Source organism: Taudactylus pleione, unplaced genomic scaffold (genome assembly GCF_031769625.1).
Source record: "Taudactylus pleione unplaced genomic scaffold, aTauple2 ptg000515l, whole genome shotgun sequence".
NCBI classification, from domain to species: Eukaryota; Metazoa; Chordata; class Amphibia; order Anura; family Myobatrachidae; genus Taudactylus; species Taudactylus pleione.
The window spans coordinates 961,827-982,164 of NW_028284917.1; the positions used below are offsets into that span (position 1 = coordinate 961,827).

The 20,338-nt window shown below is 49.3% G+C and overlaps 1 protein-coding gene across 2 annotated transcripts in view; it reads right to left on the bottom strand.

Moving 5' to 3' along the window:
• Nucleotides 1–9,667: 9,667 nt before the first annotated feature.
• COPB1 (coat protein complex I subunit beta 1) overlaps nucleotides 9,668–20,338 on the bottom strand; it is a 44,088-nt gene continuing 33,417 nt past the window's right edge. For both annotated transcript variants that reach the window (XM_088450312.1, XM_088450311.1), the window contains 6 exons: nucleotides 18,122–18,266; nucleotides 13,174–13,293; nucleotides 12,861–13,006; nucleotides 12,556–12,645; nucleotides 11,545–11,700; nucleotides 9,668–9,949 (listed from right to left, as the gene is read on the bottom strand). In XM_088450312.1, the coding sequence (XP_088306438.1) occupies nucleotides 9,890–9,949; nucleotides 11,545–11,700; nucleotides 12,556–12,645; nucleotides 12,861–13,006; nucleotides 13,174–13,293; nucleotides 18,122–18,266 (717 nt within the window). In that variant the 3' untranslated portion in view covers nucleotides 9,668–9,889. The remainder of the gene's footprint in view (nucleotides 9,950–11,544; nucleotides 11,701–12,555; nucleotides 12,646–12,860; nucleotides 13,007–13,173; nucleotides 13,294–18,121; nucleotides 18,267–20,338) is intronic.

Sequence of the window (20,338 nt, forward strand, 5' to 3'; positions counted from 1 at the left end):
GAAATGTTGAATCTGTTACCAGAATTTTACATAATTATACTGGATGGCTGTGCAGCTGTCTAGACGGCAGCTATTGTGTGTGCCGGTCACATTCCCCTTCACCAGCGAGCTGCAGACAATATACAGTCTTTACACTGCATTACGGAGTTATTTAACGCATTAGTGCAGGCGGCAGGGTCATTAGAACAGCGGTCCTCAAACCGTTTTTCTGCCGTGGCACACCGAAGAGTGACATCCGCATACGTGACACAAAATTAGAAAAAAACGTAAGAATAAATGTAAAGTAACTTTATTGTACCCAAAGCTTTTACCCACCATTCTCTTTAACGATAATGGTTGCTTACCTTAAAACTCCTTTCCTCTAATACCCCTTATACGCCAGAGCTAAAACCCGGGTTATTGCAGGGTTAACCCGGGTAGCTCCTTGGTGTAAAAGTGGACGCAGGGGCGTATCTACCCATTGGCCAGGATGGCACTCGCCAGGGGCGCCGACCAAAGGGGGGGCGCCGTCCGGCAGTACCACCAGCAGCCAATGGGTGGACAAGTCCCCCGGCCCCACAAGTGTAGGGCAGATCGCAGTGAGAGCGGTCTGCCCTACAGAGTTTACAAACACGCAGCCGCCAGCGGTGACTGTGTGTTTGTAATAGCAGCCAGCCAATGAGAGTCTGCCTGACTCTCATTAGCTGCTGCGTCTTCCGCGCAGGGAGCCGGCTGGAGCTCCGTGTTCCGCGCTCCCCCCCAGCAGCATGTGATGGGAGAGACGTCTTACGTCATGACGTCTCTCCCATGCAGGAGTTCAGCGGGCCGGGACCCAGAGCGGACAGCGGCGGTCGCGTTAGGAGTGGGGATCAGGTATGTTGAATTTGTTTTTGTTGTGTGTGTGTGTGTGTGTGTGTGTGTGTGTAAGGCTGGCGGGGGGTGGCAATGAAATGGGGGGTGGCCACTACTTGGGGCACTTTATGGGGGGGTGGCCGCTACTGGGGGCACTTTAGGGGGGATGCCTGCTATTGGGGCACTGTTTAGGGGTGGCCACTACTGGGGGCAATTTAGGGGGGGTGGCCACTACTGGGGCACTGTGTAGTGGGGACTACTACTGGGGGCACTGTATAGGGGTGGCCACTACTGGGGGCACTGTATAGTGGGGACTACTACTGGGGTCTTCTACTGGTAGCACGGTATAGAGGTGGCCACTACTGTGGGCAATTTAAGGGGAGGTGGCCACTACTGGGGGCACTGTATAGAGGTGGCCAACTACTGGGGGCAATTTAGGTGGGCTGGTCACTACTGAGGGCACAGTATAGCGGGGACTACTACTGGGGGCAATGCAGCATAGGGGGGGTAGGGGGGCGCCAGTCCATTATATTGCCAGGGGCGCTTGGATCCCTAGATAGACCTCTGAGTGGACAGGGTTGGATTCCCGGGTGGAGTGACCCGGCAAACCAAACCAGGTAACTTGAAGGTTTTAACACGCTCCTCCTGTTCTGCTGAATGGCCAGAGTACGTCCTGGAGCAAGGGGAGAGCGGGCAAGCAGTGTCTCCTCCCCCTGCTCTGCTGATTGGCCAGAGTACGTCTAGGGGAGGGAGGGAGAGAGAGAAGAGAGAGAGAAGAGAGAGAGTGTGGGGGGGGGGGGGGGGGGGGGAGGATGGCGGGGTCAGTTAAGCAAACTTTCCTCCCGTTGCTCTTCCGATTGGCCAGAGCGCATCCTGTAGTAGGTGGGCGAAGAAATCTCTAGTGATTGGTCACAATCAACCCACTGTCATTGTGTGAGACACACCAGGGACCAACTTGTGGCACACTACAGTGTGGCGGCATACATTTTGAGAAACACTGCATTAGAACATGGCACATGAGCTTACACTTCTGGACCAATGTACCGTACTAATGCACTGAAGTGCCAAAAGTCATGGGATAGCAACATGTAACGTTAATGGTAGGTGGTGTCATGGTACTGTGACATCTTGGAAATACCCAGACCTGCATTAGTTGTAATCTGACACCTCAGGAGTCTGTTTGCCCAATGAATGGGACATTCCATTTCTGAAATTGCGTGAACATTTCTCGATTTATGGTGTTACGCGTGTACCGGGAATATTTAAAGGAAGGCATTACCACCAGTGGCGGCTCCACAGGTGGGGCAGCAGCGCAGGCCAAAATGTTTTCAGGATGTAGTTATCCTGCCCCAATGCAAGTCTGGTGAATTACCAAAGTTATCCATCGGGCTATGGTCTGAGATCACACTGGCCGCGACCTCGTACAGGTCCTCTATCCTGCATAATCCCTGGGTCCTATGGACATAGATGGTCATTGCCTTTACAACATTCACAGAGCAAGGATCGGCACAATGTTCCTATGGCACAGGTTCTCAAACTCGGTCCTCAGGACCCCAAACAGTGCATGTTTTCCATGTCTCCTCACAAAATAAGTTAAATAATTAGCTCCACCAGTGGATCTTTTAAAATGTCTCAGGGCAGGAAAATTGCGGTAAAAACCCCGTTTTCTGTGGTTTTACCACATTTCCATATGTACTAAGACCCGGCCACCATATTATCGGTGCGGAGGGGAACACCAGAAAAACCTGGCATTACCCTATAGAAGCCTATGGGCTTCTTACCGCACCTCGCACCCGAAGCTTCATCGCCGCCCAGTAATGGCCCCCACTCACCTGACTCTCCATGGTCGTCGGCCGTGCTTCTCATGGGTCCTCCGCCTCCTCCTAATCTTCTTCCGGGTGCAGGCAGGAGGAACCCGGGGCTTCCTGCACATGTCAGCAGCAGGAAGTTCCCAGGGCTTGCAGGGGGCGGAGTCCCATGGAGACCCCCTCACCCGGCGTCGGCTGCTGAGCAAAGGGCAGCTCTTATCGCAAGAGCTGTCCTTTGCGATACTAATCACATATGTTAATACATAAGCGATTAGTAAGGTTGCGGTGACTGGCGGAATGGTCAAAGCAACCTTAGTACATCCCGCCCATAGAGAGTAATAAGTGCACCTGTGCAACTGCTGGGTGACCTAGAAAATGAGACCTGTGTGGGGTCCTGAGGACAGAATTCGAAACCACTGTCCTATGGTGCCTGGAGATCACCTTGGGCTGCTTAAAGAACAGCCTGGTCTTCAGGAGAGATGAGAAATGGAGACAAAGAACCCTCCTAGCTGTGGAGATAACCAACAGGATGGAAGTCTTCCAAGAAATGAAAATTAAAGGAGTGTGTTGAAAGTTGTGTGCTGTACTGCAGTAATGCACCAGGCTGAGATTCCATGGATATAAATGTGGTGTAGGTGGGTGGGAATGGGTATGATATACCGCCAGCCGCACGGCCGGCGGTTCGATTCCCGTCAGCGGCAGCCCAACAGGAGCAGAGTGCGACGCAGCGGAAGCCCGACAGCGCTGGAAATCCCGATCGTGGATAGGTAAGTATCCACTAACCTAACCCCCCTAACCCTCCTTCCCCCCCAAGTGCCTAACCCTAATCCCCCCTCTAAGTGCCTAACCCTAACCACCCCCTTCCCCGCTGCCTAAACCTAAGTCCCCCGGGGGGGGGTGCCTAACCCTAAGTCCCCCCCGGGGGTGCCTAGCCCTAACCCACCCTACCCCTAGCCTAACCCGAGCATGATACAATTTTGTAGTTACCTCTGGAGCAATTGAAAACTTTCGCTACTGTCCCAACTCCAGGCTGAGTCTTGGATGTACTCTTCTCCCAAGTCATAGAGCAGTGGTTCTCAAACTTGGTCCTCGGGACCCCACACAGGTCACATTTTCCAGGTCACCCAGCAGGTGCACAGACAGGGCCGCAACTAGGGGGGGGGCAGGTGGTGCACGTGTACCGCTGCACCCGGCGCCAGTGTCCTCCAGCCCCGCGCTGCAGAGAGGCTCCAAACCGGACGCCCGCTGAGATGTTATTACCAGCGGGCGCCTGACTCCTTCTCTGCAGCGACGCGGTGTAGCCGGAGCCTGGAGTTCTCTCCTGAACTCCAGCTTCCGGCTCTCCCCACGGGCACTATGGGAGAGACATCATGACCCCATAGTTCCGAGGAGCAGCCGGGCGGACCGGACACGACACTGGATGCAGGAGCGGGGTTCAAGGTAAGTATTTTTTTTTTTTTTAATAAGCTGCACTACAGGGGCATTATTATGGCGGCATGGACATTACCACAGAGGCATTACTATGGGGGCATGGCCAATACAGGGCCATTACGGTATAGGCACTATAGGGGCATTACCACAGAGGCATTACTATGGGGCCATGGGCACTACAGGGGCATCACTGTATGGGCACTACAGGGGTATTACTATGGGGGCATGGGCACTACAGGGGCATTACTTCGAGAGCATGAGCACTACAGGGGCATTATTATGGGGGCATGGGCATTTCCACAGGGGCATGGGCAATACAGGGGCATTACTTTATAGGCACTACAGGGGCATTACTAATGGGGCATAAGCACTACAGAGGCATTACCCACAGGTACATTACTATGGGAGCATGGGCACTACAGGGGCATTACCATAAGGGCATTAATATGGGAGCATAAGCACTACAGGGGCATTACTGTATGGTGGGCACTACAGGGGCAATACTATGGGGGTATTAACATATGGGCATTACAATTGAGGCACTACTACAGGGGCATTACTATATGGGCATTATCATATGGGCACTACTACAGGGGCATTATCATATGGGCAACTACTACAGGGGCATTACCCTCAGGGGGGGGGCGCCAAATTACTGTCTTGCCCCTGGTGACAAAAATCCTAGTTTCGGCCCTGACACAGGTGGAGCCAATTATTTCACTTGTGATTCTATGAGGGAGACCTGGAAAACATGCACTGTTTGGGGTCCTGAGGACAGAGTTTGAGAACCTGTGTCAGAGAACGAGGGAAGAAAAGACAGGGAACAGCAACAGTAGCTGCAAAACATGTGGGCCAGAGAGACATTGAGCACCCCACCATACACCTCAACTCTACTTCCTTGCAGACAAGACGGCAGGTAGGGAGACGGTGCGGTTGGCTACTTCCACAGGTTGTCGTGGGCTTGCCAAACTGGTATGTACCAAATAGAAGGTGGAGTTTAAGGAAGGAACACCCCCCCTTCCCCATTACCTAGCACTAAGGGACAGCTGCCCTGGGGCAGATGTACTAAGCTCTGGAAAGTGATATCCTCTTTCGACTGCTTGACAAACAAATAATCGATTCTTCTAAAGCCAACATGGCCCCCAGAAAAAAAAACAAAAAACCCAACACTGACCCCAGTGTTTTGAGTGTTGCTAAAGCACGGCCCATAGTGCGTGCCATCTTGTAGAGAATCACGGGTGAGTGGAATAGTAAATTCAGTTGGACACACACCACACCACCAGGGGGTGTAATCACACAGCGGAGGCTACTTCACAGATTGTTTAAGGCCAAAACGTTGACATTTCAGGCTTGAACACACCGGGAAACCGGCTGCTTAGTAAAGAAACTACCAGGAGATAAACGCTGTAGTGAGATATAAGATCCCACTAACGGCACTGCACCCATGTTATCAAACTTCACTCAGGACCCCAAACAGTGCATGTTTTCCAGGTCTCCTCACAGAATAACAAGTGAAATAATTAACTCCACCAGTGGATCTTTTAAAATGTCTCAGGGCAGGATGTACTAAAGGAAAATTGCGGTAAAAACTCCGGGGTTTTCAGGGTTTTTACCTCATTTCCATATGTACTAAGCCCCGGCCACCATATTATCGGTGCGGAGGGGAACACCAGAAAAACCTGGCGTTACCCTATAGAAGCTAATGGTCTTCTTACCACACCTCACATCCGACGCTTCACCACTGCCTCGCCGTTGTCCAGCAATGGCCCCCACTCACCTGACTCTCCATGGTGGCTGGCCGTGCTTCTCCTGGGTCCTCCGCCTCCTCCTAATCTTCTTCCGGGTGCAGGGAGGAGGAGGAGCCAGAGTCAGCAGGAAGCTCCTGCGGCTCGGAGGGGGTGGGGTCCCATGGAGACCCCGGCGTCGGCTGCTTCGCAAAGGGCAGCTCTTATCGCAAGAGCTATGCTTTGCGATACTAATCGCATATGCGATAAGTAAGGTTTAGGACTTCCCTGGAGAGCTGGTGTCTTTCAGGTGTTTCGGCATAATCTGAGACTGTACTGTGGCTCCATACATGTAGACTGTGGGCATTCTGCATGGTGTTACGGTCTCTTATCTAGAATGTGCCCGGCCTGATCTCGAGGTATGAGTGATGGTAGAGGGGTGTATACACGCAGGTAGCCTTCCCAATTCCAAAGTTGGAGATCTGACATGCGCAGCTGGCAATGGCCTGTCCTTGGATCTGCAGTATAACATTGGTGCATCCCCAGGACCATAGACAGAAGGTTAATTCCTTGCACTGACACATGACGTTACCTGGCTGCCCTAGAGACAGGAAGACACAGGAGGAATGGAGGCGCTCCAGAATATACCATCCCAGGGGGATTTTTATTACTACCCTTCTAAAACGGCCTTATACCCATTGCTGTAAATAAAGGCCAGGTCCTTATCGCAATAAAACAATCCACATGCTGTTTAATAGCCCCGACTAGTTTATGATTATTCATCATTTAAAAGTTCATACATTGGAATTGTAGGTTTTCGCCCATTACCAGCTCTACAAAAGCTTATTTCACTTTTTTGAAACCCTTTTCTTTGGATGGCACAGATGCTTCGGATTTTGTGCAGGAACAGAGCTCCCGGCTCATTACATCACGTTAATCACATCACGGGGGATGAAATTACACAGATCTCGTGTTCAAACAACTCCTCGGATAAAAACATCACAAAACGTTCCCCGAGCGTCTCCAGTCCTGCAACCAAATGGCACCAGGGAGCTGAGCCGGCTCCGGTTACCCTTAATCCATTTACACTGCACAGCAGACTTTCGCTTTATATGGCCGATGTACTTAATCGATCAAAACTTCTACGTTATAAGAAATAATGGATCCCCTATTATAGGATTAGAAGTCAACGTCACACCCAGACATGCACAAGTTCTATGGCTACAGGGCTCCATTGGTGACTTCTAATAACCCTTTAATGCACAAGATGGGTATGCTATAACTATATAGGTACATGTATAAATAAATAGCTGAACAGTGTAAGCAATGCGCAGATTACACCGTATCCCAGAGGTAGCGCCTCTCGCCTACATCCGCTTGTGTGCTGACATATTAATACTATTAGGGGTATTCAATCTGGGAGCGATAACATCGTTTTTGCGTTAATATCGGAGGTATGACGTCATTATCGCAGGTTTTACTTTTACACCGTATTCAATTTCAAAGACTTATCGCAGTTTTGAAAAGTCTATGATGAAAAACGGGGATAACTTTTCACCATTGAATAGGTGTCGAAAAAAAGTGCAGAATTGGGGTTTAAGGGTGCAGGCTTAAAAAAAAATAGCCTGCACCACTGGGAATGACATTTAAAAAAGAACTGTGTCAAAAAAAAGTTTACAAAAAAAATAGCGACACCCCAAAAAATTAATTTAAAAATTGGGGTGAAAAAAAAAAAAAAAAAAGGGAAAAAATTGTATAACAATAGGGAAATAGGTTCAGGGCTATTCTGCAAGTATGGGGCAGGTGTATTCTAGAATAGAATTATAGCGGCAGGTGCACAATTGCAGAATTTTTAAAAACTTACTTTAGGGACTTAAAAATATGCTAGTACCCATTTTCATGTACCCCAAATTTGATGGGACCACTTAAAAAAATGAATAAAATAACCTAAGTGCTCTTCTGCAACACTTCTTCAATGTCGGGAAAAAAACACCTGCTGCGGCTATTTAAATCCCCGACTTTCAATTAAAGGCTAAAACGGGGGTACCCATAGTGTTCCCCCATGTTTTTACAATTTTAGGGGGGTCTTACAATTATTTTAAGGAAAAATTTGTAACTTTACGCAAATCCAACTTCGGAGTTTCCCGTTTTCGTTAATTTTATATTGAATACGGGGATAAGCGGGAGCGCGCCCGATACTTTAACGCAGGTAAAAACTCCGATATGAAACGTTAACTTCGACAGTGAAGTTAACGTTTCATATTGAATACCCCTCTATGTGTAGAGTATTTAATTTAAAATCCACCCCGTACAGATACTTACACACATCCTTCATCGTCACTGTACACCGCTGTTCTAGTTTTATATACATTATCCAGCCCATTATCTCCCTGCATACTTGTGTAGTAGCTGCGTCATCTGCGAAACCAGTGAAATTACCAACCGCAGAACGCTGAACGATCTCAGGGCCTAATTTAGTGACGGACGCGATGGCCATTTTTATGCAAATCGAGCGATTGTTTGCGTGCATGCACGAACGCCGCAGGTGTACCGGTTGCATTGCCATCATGCACGCACAGGGGAATCACTCGCAAAGTGAGTGACAGGTAGTCAGCGTTTGGGGGGTGCTTAGAAAAAAACAGACGTGTCTGATTGTTTAAACGCAGTTACATGGTCGTGCGTACATTAGCCAGTGCTTTATCCTATGCAGCACGAGATCTCTCTGCGCGTCAGGACAGCTGCAGTGTTCGCGGCTAGTCAGACCCTGCCTTACATGCTGCGTGACTGGCCGATATGCGTCATTGGTACGGATGTTTACTTGGTTGCAGGTCGTCATACAGGTACGAGAAGGCAGCAGTGGGCGTCCCTATGCCCGGCTGTGCTTTGGAAGGCATTAGCATATTTTAGCAACTGCGATCCGTGAGAGTGTGCAGCTGCGTTTGCATTACTGCCTGTCTGGGAATCAGGCCCTCAGGAATTACAGTATTGATGTTTTATTCCACAAGTTCTATAACCAAGAGATCAGCCACAAGTTCTATAACCAAGAGATCAGGATTCAGCAGAATGTTAAACACTGTTTCTCAATCAGTCTCTAGACGTACAGTATGCAGAGGATCAGATTTAGAAATAAACTATAGAGAAATATCAGTCATTCACATCAGTACCTGCCCCTGCGGAGCTTACAATCTATATTCCCTATCACATGTACGCGCACACTCATACACACTTGGGATCATTTTTAACGGGAGCCAATGAACCTACCAGGATGTTTTAGGATTGAGGGAGGAAGCCGAAGTACCCGGAGGAAACCTTTGCAAGAACAGAGATAACATACAAACTCCACATAGATGGGAACGAGGTGGGACTTGAACTCAAGACCTCACTGTTGTGAGGCAGCTATTTATTATTATTACTTCAATTGTCTACTTATAAAAAGTGTCTTGAGGGGTTTGTGTTCAAACCTCTAGGTGTATACATTCTAGATGACTGGAAAGCGTAGATAAATTGGGGCATACTGTGAATAAATGGTGATAGCAGAAAATGTTACCATGTTGTGTCTTATAGTTTCAGGTTCCTCAATGGCAGAGTTCCCCAATATCCTCCCAGTCCTCAGGAGGGTGTGCGTCAGTGATGGGTTAATAAAGTGTCTAGTATGCAACCATTACCGGCCCCGATATAGACTATAATCACTCTTACCTACACATGCAATGGGAGCCCCCCCCCCAGGACTTAAACAGGGATAAGGTACTGGGAACAGGATCTCCCACTGATCACGGACCACTACTCATTAACCACAGCTAGTCATGGATAATAAGAGGGCTATTTATTTGCAGGCTCTACAACAAGACAAAGAAATGATTCTTGAGCACAGACTAATGAAAAGACACTTTTATTGTTGATATCACTGGTCAGGGAGCACAGATGTGCAATGACTTCATAAAGAGCCTCAGGTCTGCTAGTGAACAGTATTGATAGACGATAAAATGAAATATATAAAGATGGGTCTCTGGGTCAGTGGAGGGGGGCAGCACAAGACATGGAGGGGGGATCCAGGTTCGGATGACAAGCTGCCTGGGGGAGGGGTAGAGCACTCGTCTATACACACGATTTCTTCTGAGACAGATTTATCTTATCTCCGAGGCTCAGCGCCATCCCCTGGAGGGAAAGAGAAAACCCGGTCACCCATCTCAGACGTCATGAAATATAGCTTCTTATGGCGTTTCTCCAATTTCTAGATCTGTGAGAGTCCAACTTATTAATGCATCAGACTAGTATAAGATGCTGCAAAGGGGTCTACATACCTTGGAGAGAGAAAGTGTAAGTGTATACAGGGGGAGATGTATCAAAGCAGATAGGAGGGGAGTGAAAGGAGAGAGAGGGGAAGAGAGAGAGAGGGGAAGAGAGAGAGAGGGGAAGGGAGAGAGAGGGGGGAGGAGAGAGGGGGGAGGAGAGAGGGGGGAGGAGAGAGGGGGGAGGAGAGAGGGGGGAGGAGAGAGGGGGGAGGAGAGAGGGGGGAGGAGAGAGGGGGGAGGAGAGAGGGGGGAGGAGAGAGGGGGGAGGAGAGAGGGGGGAGGAGAGAGGGGGGAGAAGAGGGGGTGAGAGGGTGAGAGGGGGAGAGAGGGGGGAGGGGGAGAGAGAGGAGGAGAGAGGAGAGAGAGGAGGAGAGAGGAGAGAGGGAGGGGGGGAGAGAGAGAGGGGGGGGAGAGAGAGAGGGGGGGGAGAGAGAGAGGGGGGGGAGAGAGAGAGGGGGGGGAGAGAGAGAGGGGGGGGAGAGAGAGGGGGGGAGAGAGAGGGGGGGAGAGAGGGGGGGAGAGAGAGGGGGGGAGAGAGAGGGGGGGAGAGAGAGGGGGGGAGAGAGAGGGGGGGAGAGAGAGGGGGGGAGAGAGAGGGGGGGAGAGAGAGGGGGGGAGAGATGATGGGGGGGGCGAGAGAGATGATGGGGGGGGGCGAGAGAGATGATGGGGGGGGCGAGAGAGATGATTGGGGGGGGCGAGAGAGATGATTGGGGGGGCGAGAGAGATGATTGGGGGGGCGAGAGAGATGATTGGGGGGGCGAGAGAGATGATTGGGGGGGCGAGAGAGATGATTGGGGGGGCGAGAGAGATGATTGGGGGGGCGAGAGAGATGATTGGGGGGGGCGAGAGAGATGATTGGGGGGGGGCGTAATTTTTCAAACACAGTTAGGACCCGATTGGCTGGTTCTCTCCCGGCTTTCATACATCTTCCCCAAAGTAACAATCAGCCGCTGTCACCTTACAGGCTGCTAGGAGCTGATTGGTTGCTACTTGCTCTATGTTCACATTTTCTCTCTCCAAGCCTTAGTACATATGCCCCCATGTCTCTTAATCCCCCTAAGAGGACACAGCCATTATATGGACTCCTGTCTCCTACAAATCTTAATAGATACTGAGGGAGGACTTAAATAACTTAGATCAACTGGATGGCCAGTGCTCACATGCCAAAATATGTACCCGCTCTACAGGGAATAGCTGTCATACATATTTGTATCTTTCTTTCCCCATAACTGAGGGCTTTTGCCTCTGCCAGAACAGTGCAATAAGAGGATTTATGGGACTTGTTCATGGTCTCCAAGGCTAGGTTATGTGCCCACCAGTAGTCAGGGCACCAGGGAACAAGAACTGACTAATAACCCTTATTATATTCCCCCTGCCCCGTATCATCCTCAGGTCACAATCAGCCCATCAATGAGGCAATAATACACATAGCAGCTACTTGCAGTTCCCACTCACCTGGCTCTTAGCTCTGATTCGTATGTGCCCAGTCACTGGGGCATCAGGTCCGAGGTGAACTGGCTTCTCAATGCTAACGTTGGCAAGAGCATCCTCACCAAATATGGAGCGAGCGTAGAGGTTGGCTGCCATAAAGCCGCAGTAACCAGACAAAGCCTGTAGGGGGAGCACGGAGAGAGAACAGCCAATGACATTTTCATTTCCCCAGGTACTTAGACGTTATAAGACGGAGACAGACACCTTATATTTAGCTGAAACGCATTGAGCAGGGTAAGAGTATATATTATGTCTGGTTCTGCTTAATAGTTTTCATAATAACAGGAGCGTCCTTTTCCAGGGTAGGTAACAGGATAGGGTGAGCAGGATTAAGAAGAGTCATAATACTGTAGCCTATCTGTGGCCATGCAGGGAAATCCTGCAAACCTACCCTGCTGGTACGGGTAATGGGTATTTTGCAGTCAAGAAATGGCGATATCTTCAGTTTCCTGTTTAAGTGACATTTATGCTACTTATTTAACAGTACTGGAAGAAGCTGTACTTGATAGAGGCGCATATGGGAGCAAACGTCACTAATTAGCTTCAAATTAAGTACCACCTGGTCAGTTCACATACGTATAGATACATAAAGATTGGGCACTGGTACCATTTGGTTATAAGGGGTAAAGTCGGCATGCTGGAGGTTGGGATGTCGGCGGACAGAATCCTTGGTGTCGGAATCCGGGCTCCAGAATCCCGACGGTATTAGGCTTGGGCATAGGGTACGGGTTGGGCACTAGGAGGCTTAGGCTGTGGGAAAGATGGTTTAGGGGTTACGGTTTCTGACTGTCGGATTGCCGCTGTCGTTATGTGGACCGTCGGCATCCTGGGATCAACCCTGTTATAAAGTCACATACAGAACTAATCACTACAGTGGTATAAGACGACCAGACTAATGATAGGGCATCAGATCCAGACCCCAGGACAGATCAGTCTGGGACGGACAGCAGGGTAAGACGGGGGCACAGAACCCACCTTCTCCGGCGTCAGACACTTCATGTTGGTGGACTTCAGGATGTGCTGCAGATATTCGTTCAGATTTATGATGTTGGTGTTGACCGTAACCTGGAGGGAGAACAGAGTCAGCACCTGGTGTTCCCCCTGGGATTAATACATGCGAGACCCCCACCCCAATACAATCCGTACAACAGAGTGGGAGCAGGAAAGAGGGGCTACGCAGCTCTACGGGATAAAAGGCAGAGACTCCCATCAGAAGATCCGCTGAGCGATATTTAGTATTACCGGCAGGAAAATCAGGAGTGTGTCCAACAATCACTTACCTTGTTCTCCCATTCAAACTCTGCCCACATCTGCCTAAACTCCGTGTCCGTGCAGGCCGCGGGCTGGATGTAATCCATGATATCAATGTGGATGTCACTGAGGACCACGCAGTTCCGGTCGCTGGCGGCTCCGGACACATCATACACTGTAACACACAGCCAAGGTTACCCTGCGTACACAGCACGAGACAACAGCACCCTCCACATGCAAAAGGTAATCGGGGACAGACCCTGGATTGCTGTCATTGGCGCCCCCTAATGTACAGATTCATGCACATGTAATGAAAGGCGCTGCACAGACATGGGGGCTCACCTATGTTTCCAAAAATGATCCCGTTCTCCGTGGAGGCAACTTTCACATTAGCCTTGATGTTTGCAAAATCGTGTGGGGCGAGGGTGAGAGGCGACGGCTTCTCTACAAGTTTCAGATCACCTGGAAAGAGGAGAAAGGAAGATGAATAAGACAGGTCGGAGCATCGCAGAGCAGACTTGCCGTAATCACTTTATTGTCAGCATTATAAATGGAAAGTATCACTAAAGTGTGCCCGTCACATCATATAAGTAGTACGACGACAGTCTGCAGCGTTGCTGGGGATTCACAGACTTATTACGCACATCAATTCAATAGGTACACGTCAGACATCTGCGTCACAGGGCTAGAATGCACTGAGCGGTCTCCAAAGATAATAACAGCAGAAATAGCACATCTTGACGGAAAATCAGTGATATTTGTGGTGCTCATGTCTGTAATAAGAGGCAACAATCATTTATGGACAAAAATGGTCTCAGATGGCTCTAACATCCATTACTGTACTCCCAGAACAGCGCAGTACTGCCATCTGCTGTCAGCAATGAGTATCTACAGCTGGTGAATTATACACACACCGTGTGGCAACACAGTCCCCACGTTTATCCTCTTCTGGGCAGATTCAAACCAACATGCCATTGTGAAATCGCACGTTTGCCTCTATGAGGTGCGAGGGACAACTTGTGATGTCGGCACTGTGGTAACTGACCAATATGTGCATATACGGGCATTGCGCAGAATTACACTTCTCCCCCCCATGACTCCAAGGGATATTCCATCATTCTTGTCCCATTTTCAAACAAATAAGATATTGAAGCCAAATCCAAAATACAAATCCAGGTCCCCAGAAAATGTCCTGGGCTAATGTTTTACAGTCAGAGTAAAGTCAGACACCTGTCTCTCATAACCTTCTGATTACTGAGCCAGTTTTCTCAGTTACATATCAGCTTCTAAACACTAAGCCAGTGCTCGCCGTTACACATCTTCCAGACACATTCCTCCAATTTACACATCTGATCACTGTGACACCTCTCTCAGTTACAGCACATCTGATCACTGTGACGCCTCTCTCAGTTACAGCACATCTGATCACTGTGACCCCTCTCAGTTACAGCACATTTGATCACTGTGACGCCTCTCAGTTACAGCACATCTGATCACTTGGACGCCTCTGTTACAGCACATCTGATCACTTGGACGCCTCTCTCAGTTACAGCACATCTGATCACTATGACGCCTCTCTCAGTTACAGCACATCTGATCACTGTGACGCCTCTCTGTTACAGCACATCTCATCACTGTGACGCCTCTCTCAGTTACAGCACATCTGATCACTGTGACACCTCTCTGTTACAGCACATCTGATCACGGTGACCCCTATCAGTTACAGCACATCTGATCACCGTGACACCTCTGTTACAGCACATCTGATCACTATGACGCCTCTCTCAGTTACAGCACATCTGATCACTGTGACGCCTCTCTGTTACAGCACATCTCATCACTGTGACGCCTCTCTCAGTTACAGCACATCTGATCACTGTGACACCTCTCTGTTACAGCACATCTGATCACGGTGACCCCTATCAGTTACAGCACATCTGATCACCGTGACACCTCTGTTACAGCACATCTGATCACTGTGACACCTCTCTCAGTTACAGCACATATGATCACTGACCTCTGTTACAGCACATCTGATCACTGTGACACCTCTCTCTGTTACAGCACACCTTCTGATCACTATGACACCTCTCAGAGCACATCTGATCACAATGACACCCCTCTCAGTTACAGCACATCTTATCACTCCTTCTGATCACTGACACCTCTCTCAGTTACAGCACATCTGATCACTGCGACACCTCTGTTACAGCACATCTTCTGATCACTGACACTTCTCTCAGTTACAGCACATTTGATCACTGACACCTCTCTCAGTTACAGCACATTTGATCGCTGTGATACCTCAGTTACAGCACATCTGATCACTGTGACACCTCTCTGTTACAGCACATCTGATCACTGCGACAACTCTGTTACAGCACATCTTCTGATCATTGTGACCTCGGTTACAGCACATCTTCTTATCACTGTGACACCTTTCTCAGTTACACCACATCTTCTGATCACTGACACCTCTCAGGTACAGCACATCTTCTGATCACTGAAACCTCTCTCAGTTACAGCACATCTGATCACAATGACCTCTGTTACAGCACATCTTCTGCTCACTGTGACACCTGTTACAACACATCTGATCACTGTGACACCTCTCAGTTACAGCACATCTGATCACTGTGACACCTCTCAGTTACAGCACATCTGATCACAATGACCTCTCTGTTACAGCACATCTGATCACTGACACCTGTTACAGCACATCTGATCACTGACACCTGTTACAGCACATCTGATCACTGTGACACCTCTCTCAGTTACAGCACATCTGATCACTGACACCTGTTACAGCACATCTGATCACTGTGACACCTCTCTCAGTTACAGCTCATATGATCACTGACCTCTGTTACAGCACATCTGATCACTGTGACACCTCTCTCTGTTACAGCACACCTTCTGATCACTATGACACCTCTCAGAGCACATCTGATCACAATGACACCTCTCTCAGTTACAGCACATCTTATCACTCCTTCTGATCACTGTGACACCTCTGTTACAGCACACCTTCTGATCACTGACACCTCTCTCAGTTACAGCACATCTGATCACTGCGACACCTCTGTTACAGCACATCTTCTGATCACTGACACTTCTCTCAGTTACAGCACATTTGATCACTGACACCTCTCTCAGTTACAGCACATTTGATCACTGTGATACCTCAGTTACAGCACATCTGATCACTGTGACACCTCTCAGTTACAGCACATCTGATCACAATGACACCTCTCTGTTACAGCACATCTGATCACTGTGACACCTCTCTTAGTTACAGCACATCTGATCACTGTGACACCTGTTACAGCACATCTGATCACAGTGACACCTCTGTTACAGCACATCTGATCACAATGACACCTCTGTTACAGCACATCTGATCACTGTGACACCTGTTACAGCACATCTGATCACTGTGACACCTGTTACAGCACATCTGATCACTGTGACACCTGTTACAGCACATCTGATCACTGTGACACCTGTTACAGCACATCTGATCACTGTGACACCTGTTACAGCACATCTGATCACTGACACCTCTCTCAGTTACAGCACATCTGATCACTGACACCTCTCAGTTACAGCACACCTTCTGATCACTATGACACCTGTTACAGCACATCTGATCACTACGACACCTGTTACAGCACATCTTCTGATCACTGTGACACCTGTTCCAGCACATCTTCTGATCACCGTGACACCTGTTACAGCACATCTGATCACTGTGATACCTCTCACAGCACATCTGATCACTGTGACACCTCTCACAGCACATCTGATCACTGTGATACCTCTCACAGCACATCTGATCACTGTGACACCTCTCACAGCACATCTGATCACTGTGACACCTGTCAGTTACAGCACATCTTCTGATCACTGTGGCACCCTCTCAGTTACAGCACATCTTCTGATCACTGTGGCACCCTCTCAGTTACAGCACATCTTCTGATCACTGTGGCACCGTCTCAGTAACACATCATCTTCTGATCACTGAGCCAGTTATCTCCTTTACACATCACCTCATCTGAGTATAGTACATCTTCTCTGTTACACATGATCTGATCACTGAGCCAGTTCTACTTGTCACATATCATTGTGTTCGTGGAGTTATTTGTATATTACAACTCTCTGTTGCACCTCACCTGCTGATCAATTGTTTTATAACATTAAGTAGCTTTCCATTTGGAAAAAAGGATCCTGGAAAGTCTACTAAAAACTCCAGGAAAAGATATTTTGACAATTAAAACTATTTTTCAGAGACTGAGAATGGAAGCAACAGGAAGCCACAGAATGAGAGTTATATAGTGGGAGGAGCAGGGTCCCCAGCAGCACAGAGTATATCAGTAGATGTGTGTTATGTGTTAGTGAGGACAGGGCTGCATGTGACAGGGGCAGTGACATGATGTGAGGTGGAGAATAGAGGCAGCTGGAAGCCACAGAGTTATAGGAGTTATATAGTGGGAGGAACAGGGTCCCCCAGCAGCACAGGATATATCAGGAGATGTGTTATAAGTTAGGGGAACGGAGGCAGCAGGAAGCCAGAGACTGAGGGTTATAGCCACAGACTGAGGAGCAGGGTCCCCAGCAGCACAGAGTAGTGATCTAAGGTTCCTGTCAATATGATGCAGGAAGACTGTGGTATCAAATGCAAAGTTCATACATCTTACTACTCGGAGCAGTCTATGGTGAATACATCATATAACCTTGACATGGAAAACAAGGCAGCAGCTCCCACCGATTGTAGCAGATACAGACAACGATCTGCTCTCGACAGAGTGAAATGCGCAACATGGATATAAAACCTTGCATGAAACAAGTCAGGTTTTTACCAGCGATGTGCGATCAGGTGAGACAGGTTTGCAGCCTTTCCTGTCATACTTAGGTATACTCTATAATATTTTCTTCAAAGTTTTGACTATAAAAATAAGAAAAAACTAAATATCCTCTTTGTATTATTCTAATCATTTTTATAGTCAAAACTTGAGTAAAAAGTGTATGACAGGTGAGGCACTGCCTCCCCTGTCACTATTTTCCGCACATCCCTGATCAAAACTCACCAAATTTCCTGCACGATATACTGCTGCACCTGTGTATAATGCCCACATGTACCCTCAGGTTCATATATGTATCTGCAACTCTGGCTCTGATTCTAGCCAGGGCCTCCCCAGCCATTTACCTCACCGCACGTCACTGGGTTTTACCTTCACCTGATGGGACAATTCCAAAGCTGATGGCTGACCTAAGGCATCCCATGTCTTACCCAGTGTGGCCAGTTCCAGTGTGCAGTTCTGCAAGGTGTCGCTCGTCTGATTTACCACCAACACATCCAGGACTATGTCGTACTGGTTGACGTGTACGTAGGCTTCTGCATATACCGGATCTGAGAACCCCGTCAGCTGAGTCACCTGCGCAGGGCACAACAGATCATGTCACTTTCTACAGGAAGCACCCGGCACAAGCAGCAAGTTATTAGTCACTGGCTACAAAACGCTAATGCTGTACTGACACACACCACACTCTAACCTAATGATAACAAGAGATATGGTAAGAACTTACCTTTGTTATCTCTGTTTCTACGAAGTCCATAGGGTCCACAGGGTTGACCTTGGGGTATAGCTGGATCTGGATCCACGGGCACCACGCAGTTAAAGCTTTGCTGCTCCCAGGATGCACTTGGGTCCGTCCTCCTCTATACCCCGCCCCGGCCACAGGCACCTCAGTTGGTAAGCAGCTAAGGCCGGAGGAGGAGACTAAACAGAGAGAAGGAAGACTGGAACACACAAGAAACCATACTCACAGAAATGGGAGACGGAAAACCAGTGACCAGCCACACAGCCCATTTGAAGCCAGGTGCGTCAGGGCGGGCGCCCTGTGGACCCTATGGACTTCGTAGAAACAGAGATAACAAAGGTAAGTTCTTACCATATCTCTTGTTTTCTACTTCAGGGTCCATAGGGGGTCCACAGGGTTGACCTTGGGGATGTCCCAAAGCAGTTCAACTAAGGGCGGGGACGCTCCTGTGCTGAAAGGAGTACCCGGCGCCCAAAGGATGCATCCTGAGAGGCGAAGGTGTCAAACGCATAAAACCTCAAAAACGTCTGAATTGAAGACCAAGTAGCCGCCTTACACAGCTGAACAGCGGAGGCGCCAAGAGGGACCCACAGAACGAGTGGAATGAGCCTTAACAGAGGCTGGCACAGGTAAACCCTCCTGCGCATAAGCCTCACAAATAACTGAACGAAGCCAACGGGCTAACGTTTGCTTGTTGGCAGGCCAACCCCTCTTGTGAAAACCGAAGAGGACAAACAAAGAATCCGACTTCCTAACCGAAGCAGTCCGGTCCACATAGATTCTAAGTGCCCGGACCACATCCAAGGAAGCCTCACCAGCAGAAAGATCAGGTGACTGAAAAGCTGGCACAACAAGTTCCTGATTAATGTGGAACTTTGAAACCACTTTGGGCAAAAACTCAGGACGCGTGCGGAGCACTGCCCTGTCCTGGTGAAAAATCAGAAAAGGAGGGCGACTGGAAAGCGCCCCCAATTCTGAAACCCTCCTGGCCGAAGCAATTGCCAGAAGAAAAATGGTCTTAAACGTCAGCCACTTGAGCTCCACCGACTCAAGCGGCTCAAAAGGAGGACCCTGCAAGACCCTCAGTACCACCGTCAAGTCCCACGGAGCCACCGGAGGTACGAAGGGAGGCTGGATCCTGAGAACACCTTGGAAAAAGGTGTAAACATCTGGCAGTGTAGCAATCCGTCGCTGAAACCACACGGACAAAGCAGACACATGAACCTTCAGAGAGGCCAGGCGTAAGCCGAGGTCCAAACCCGATTGAAGAAATTCCAAGATTCTGGAAACCCGGAACACTTGCGGATCATAGTTTCTGGATTCACACCACTGAAAATAAGTGCGCCACACCCTGTGGTAAATCCGCGCGGAAGCAGGCTTGCGTGCCCTAAGCATGGTACCAATCACTGAACTGGAGAAACCCCTAGACCTCAAGACGGCTGTCTCAAGAGCCACGCCGTCAAAGACAGCCGACCCAGATCCGGGTAAAGGCAGGGCCCCTGAGACAACAGGTCCCGACGCTGAGGAAGAAGGTACGGAGCGTCGATGGAGAGGCACCTCAGATCGGAGTACCAAGGACGTCTGGGCCACGCCGTAGCCACCAGCACGAGCGTGCCGCCGTCCTGCTTGAATTTCCGCAGAACCCGAGGAAGTAAGGATATCGGAGGAAACAGATACGCCAGGTGAAACGTCCATTTCACCGACAGAGCGTCTACCAGACAGGCGCCTGCGTCTCTTGTCCTTGACCCGTAAACGGGCAACTTGTGATTGTGACGGGAGGCCATCAAGTCCAGCTCCGGCAGCCCCCACCTGTCCACGAGTAGCTGAAACACCTCTGGGTGAAGTGACCATTCCCCGGGATGCACATCGTGACGGCTGAGGAAGTCCGCCTCCCAATTGAGGACTC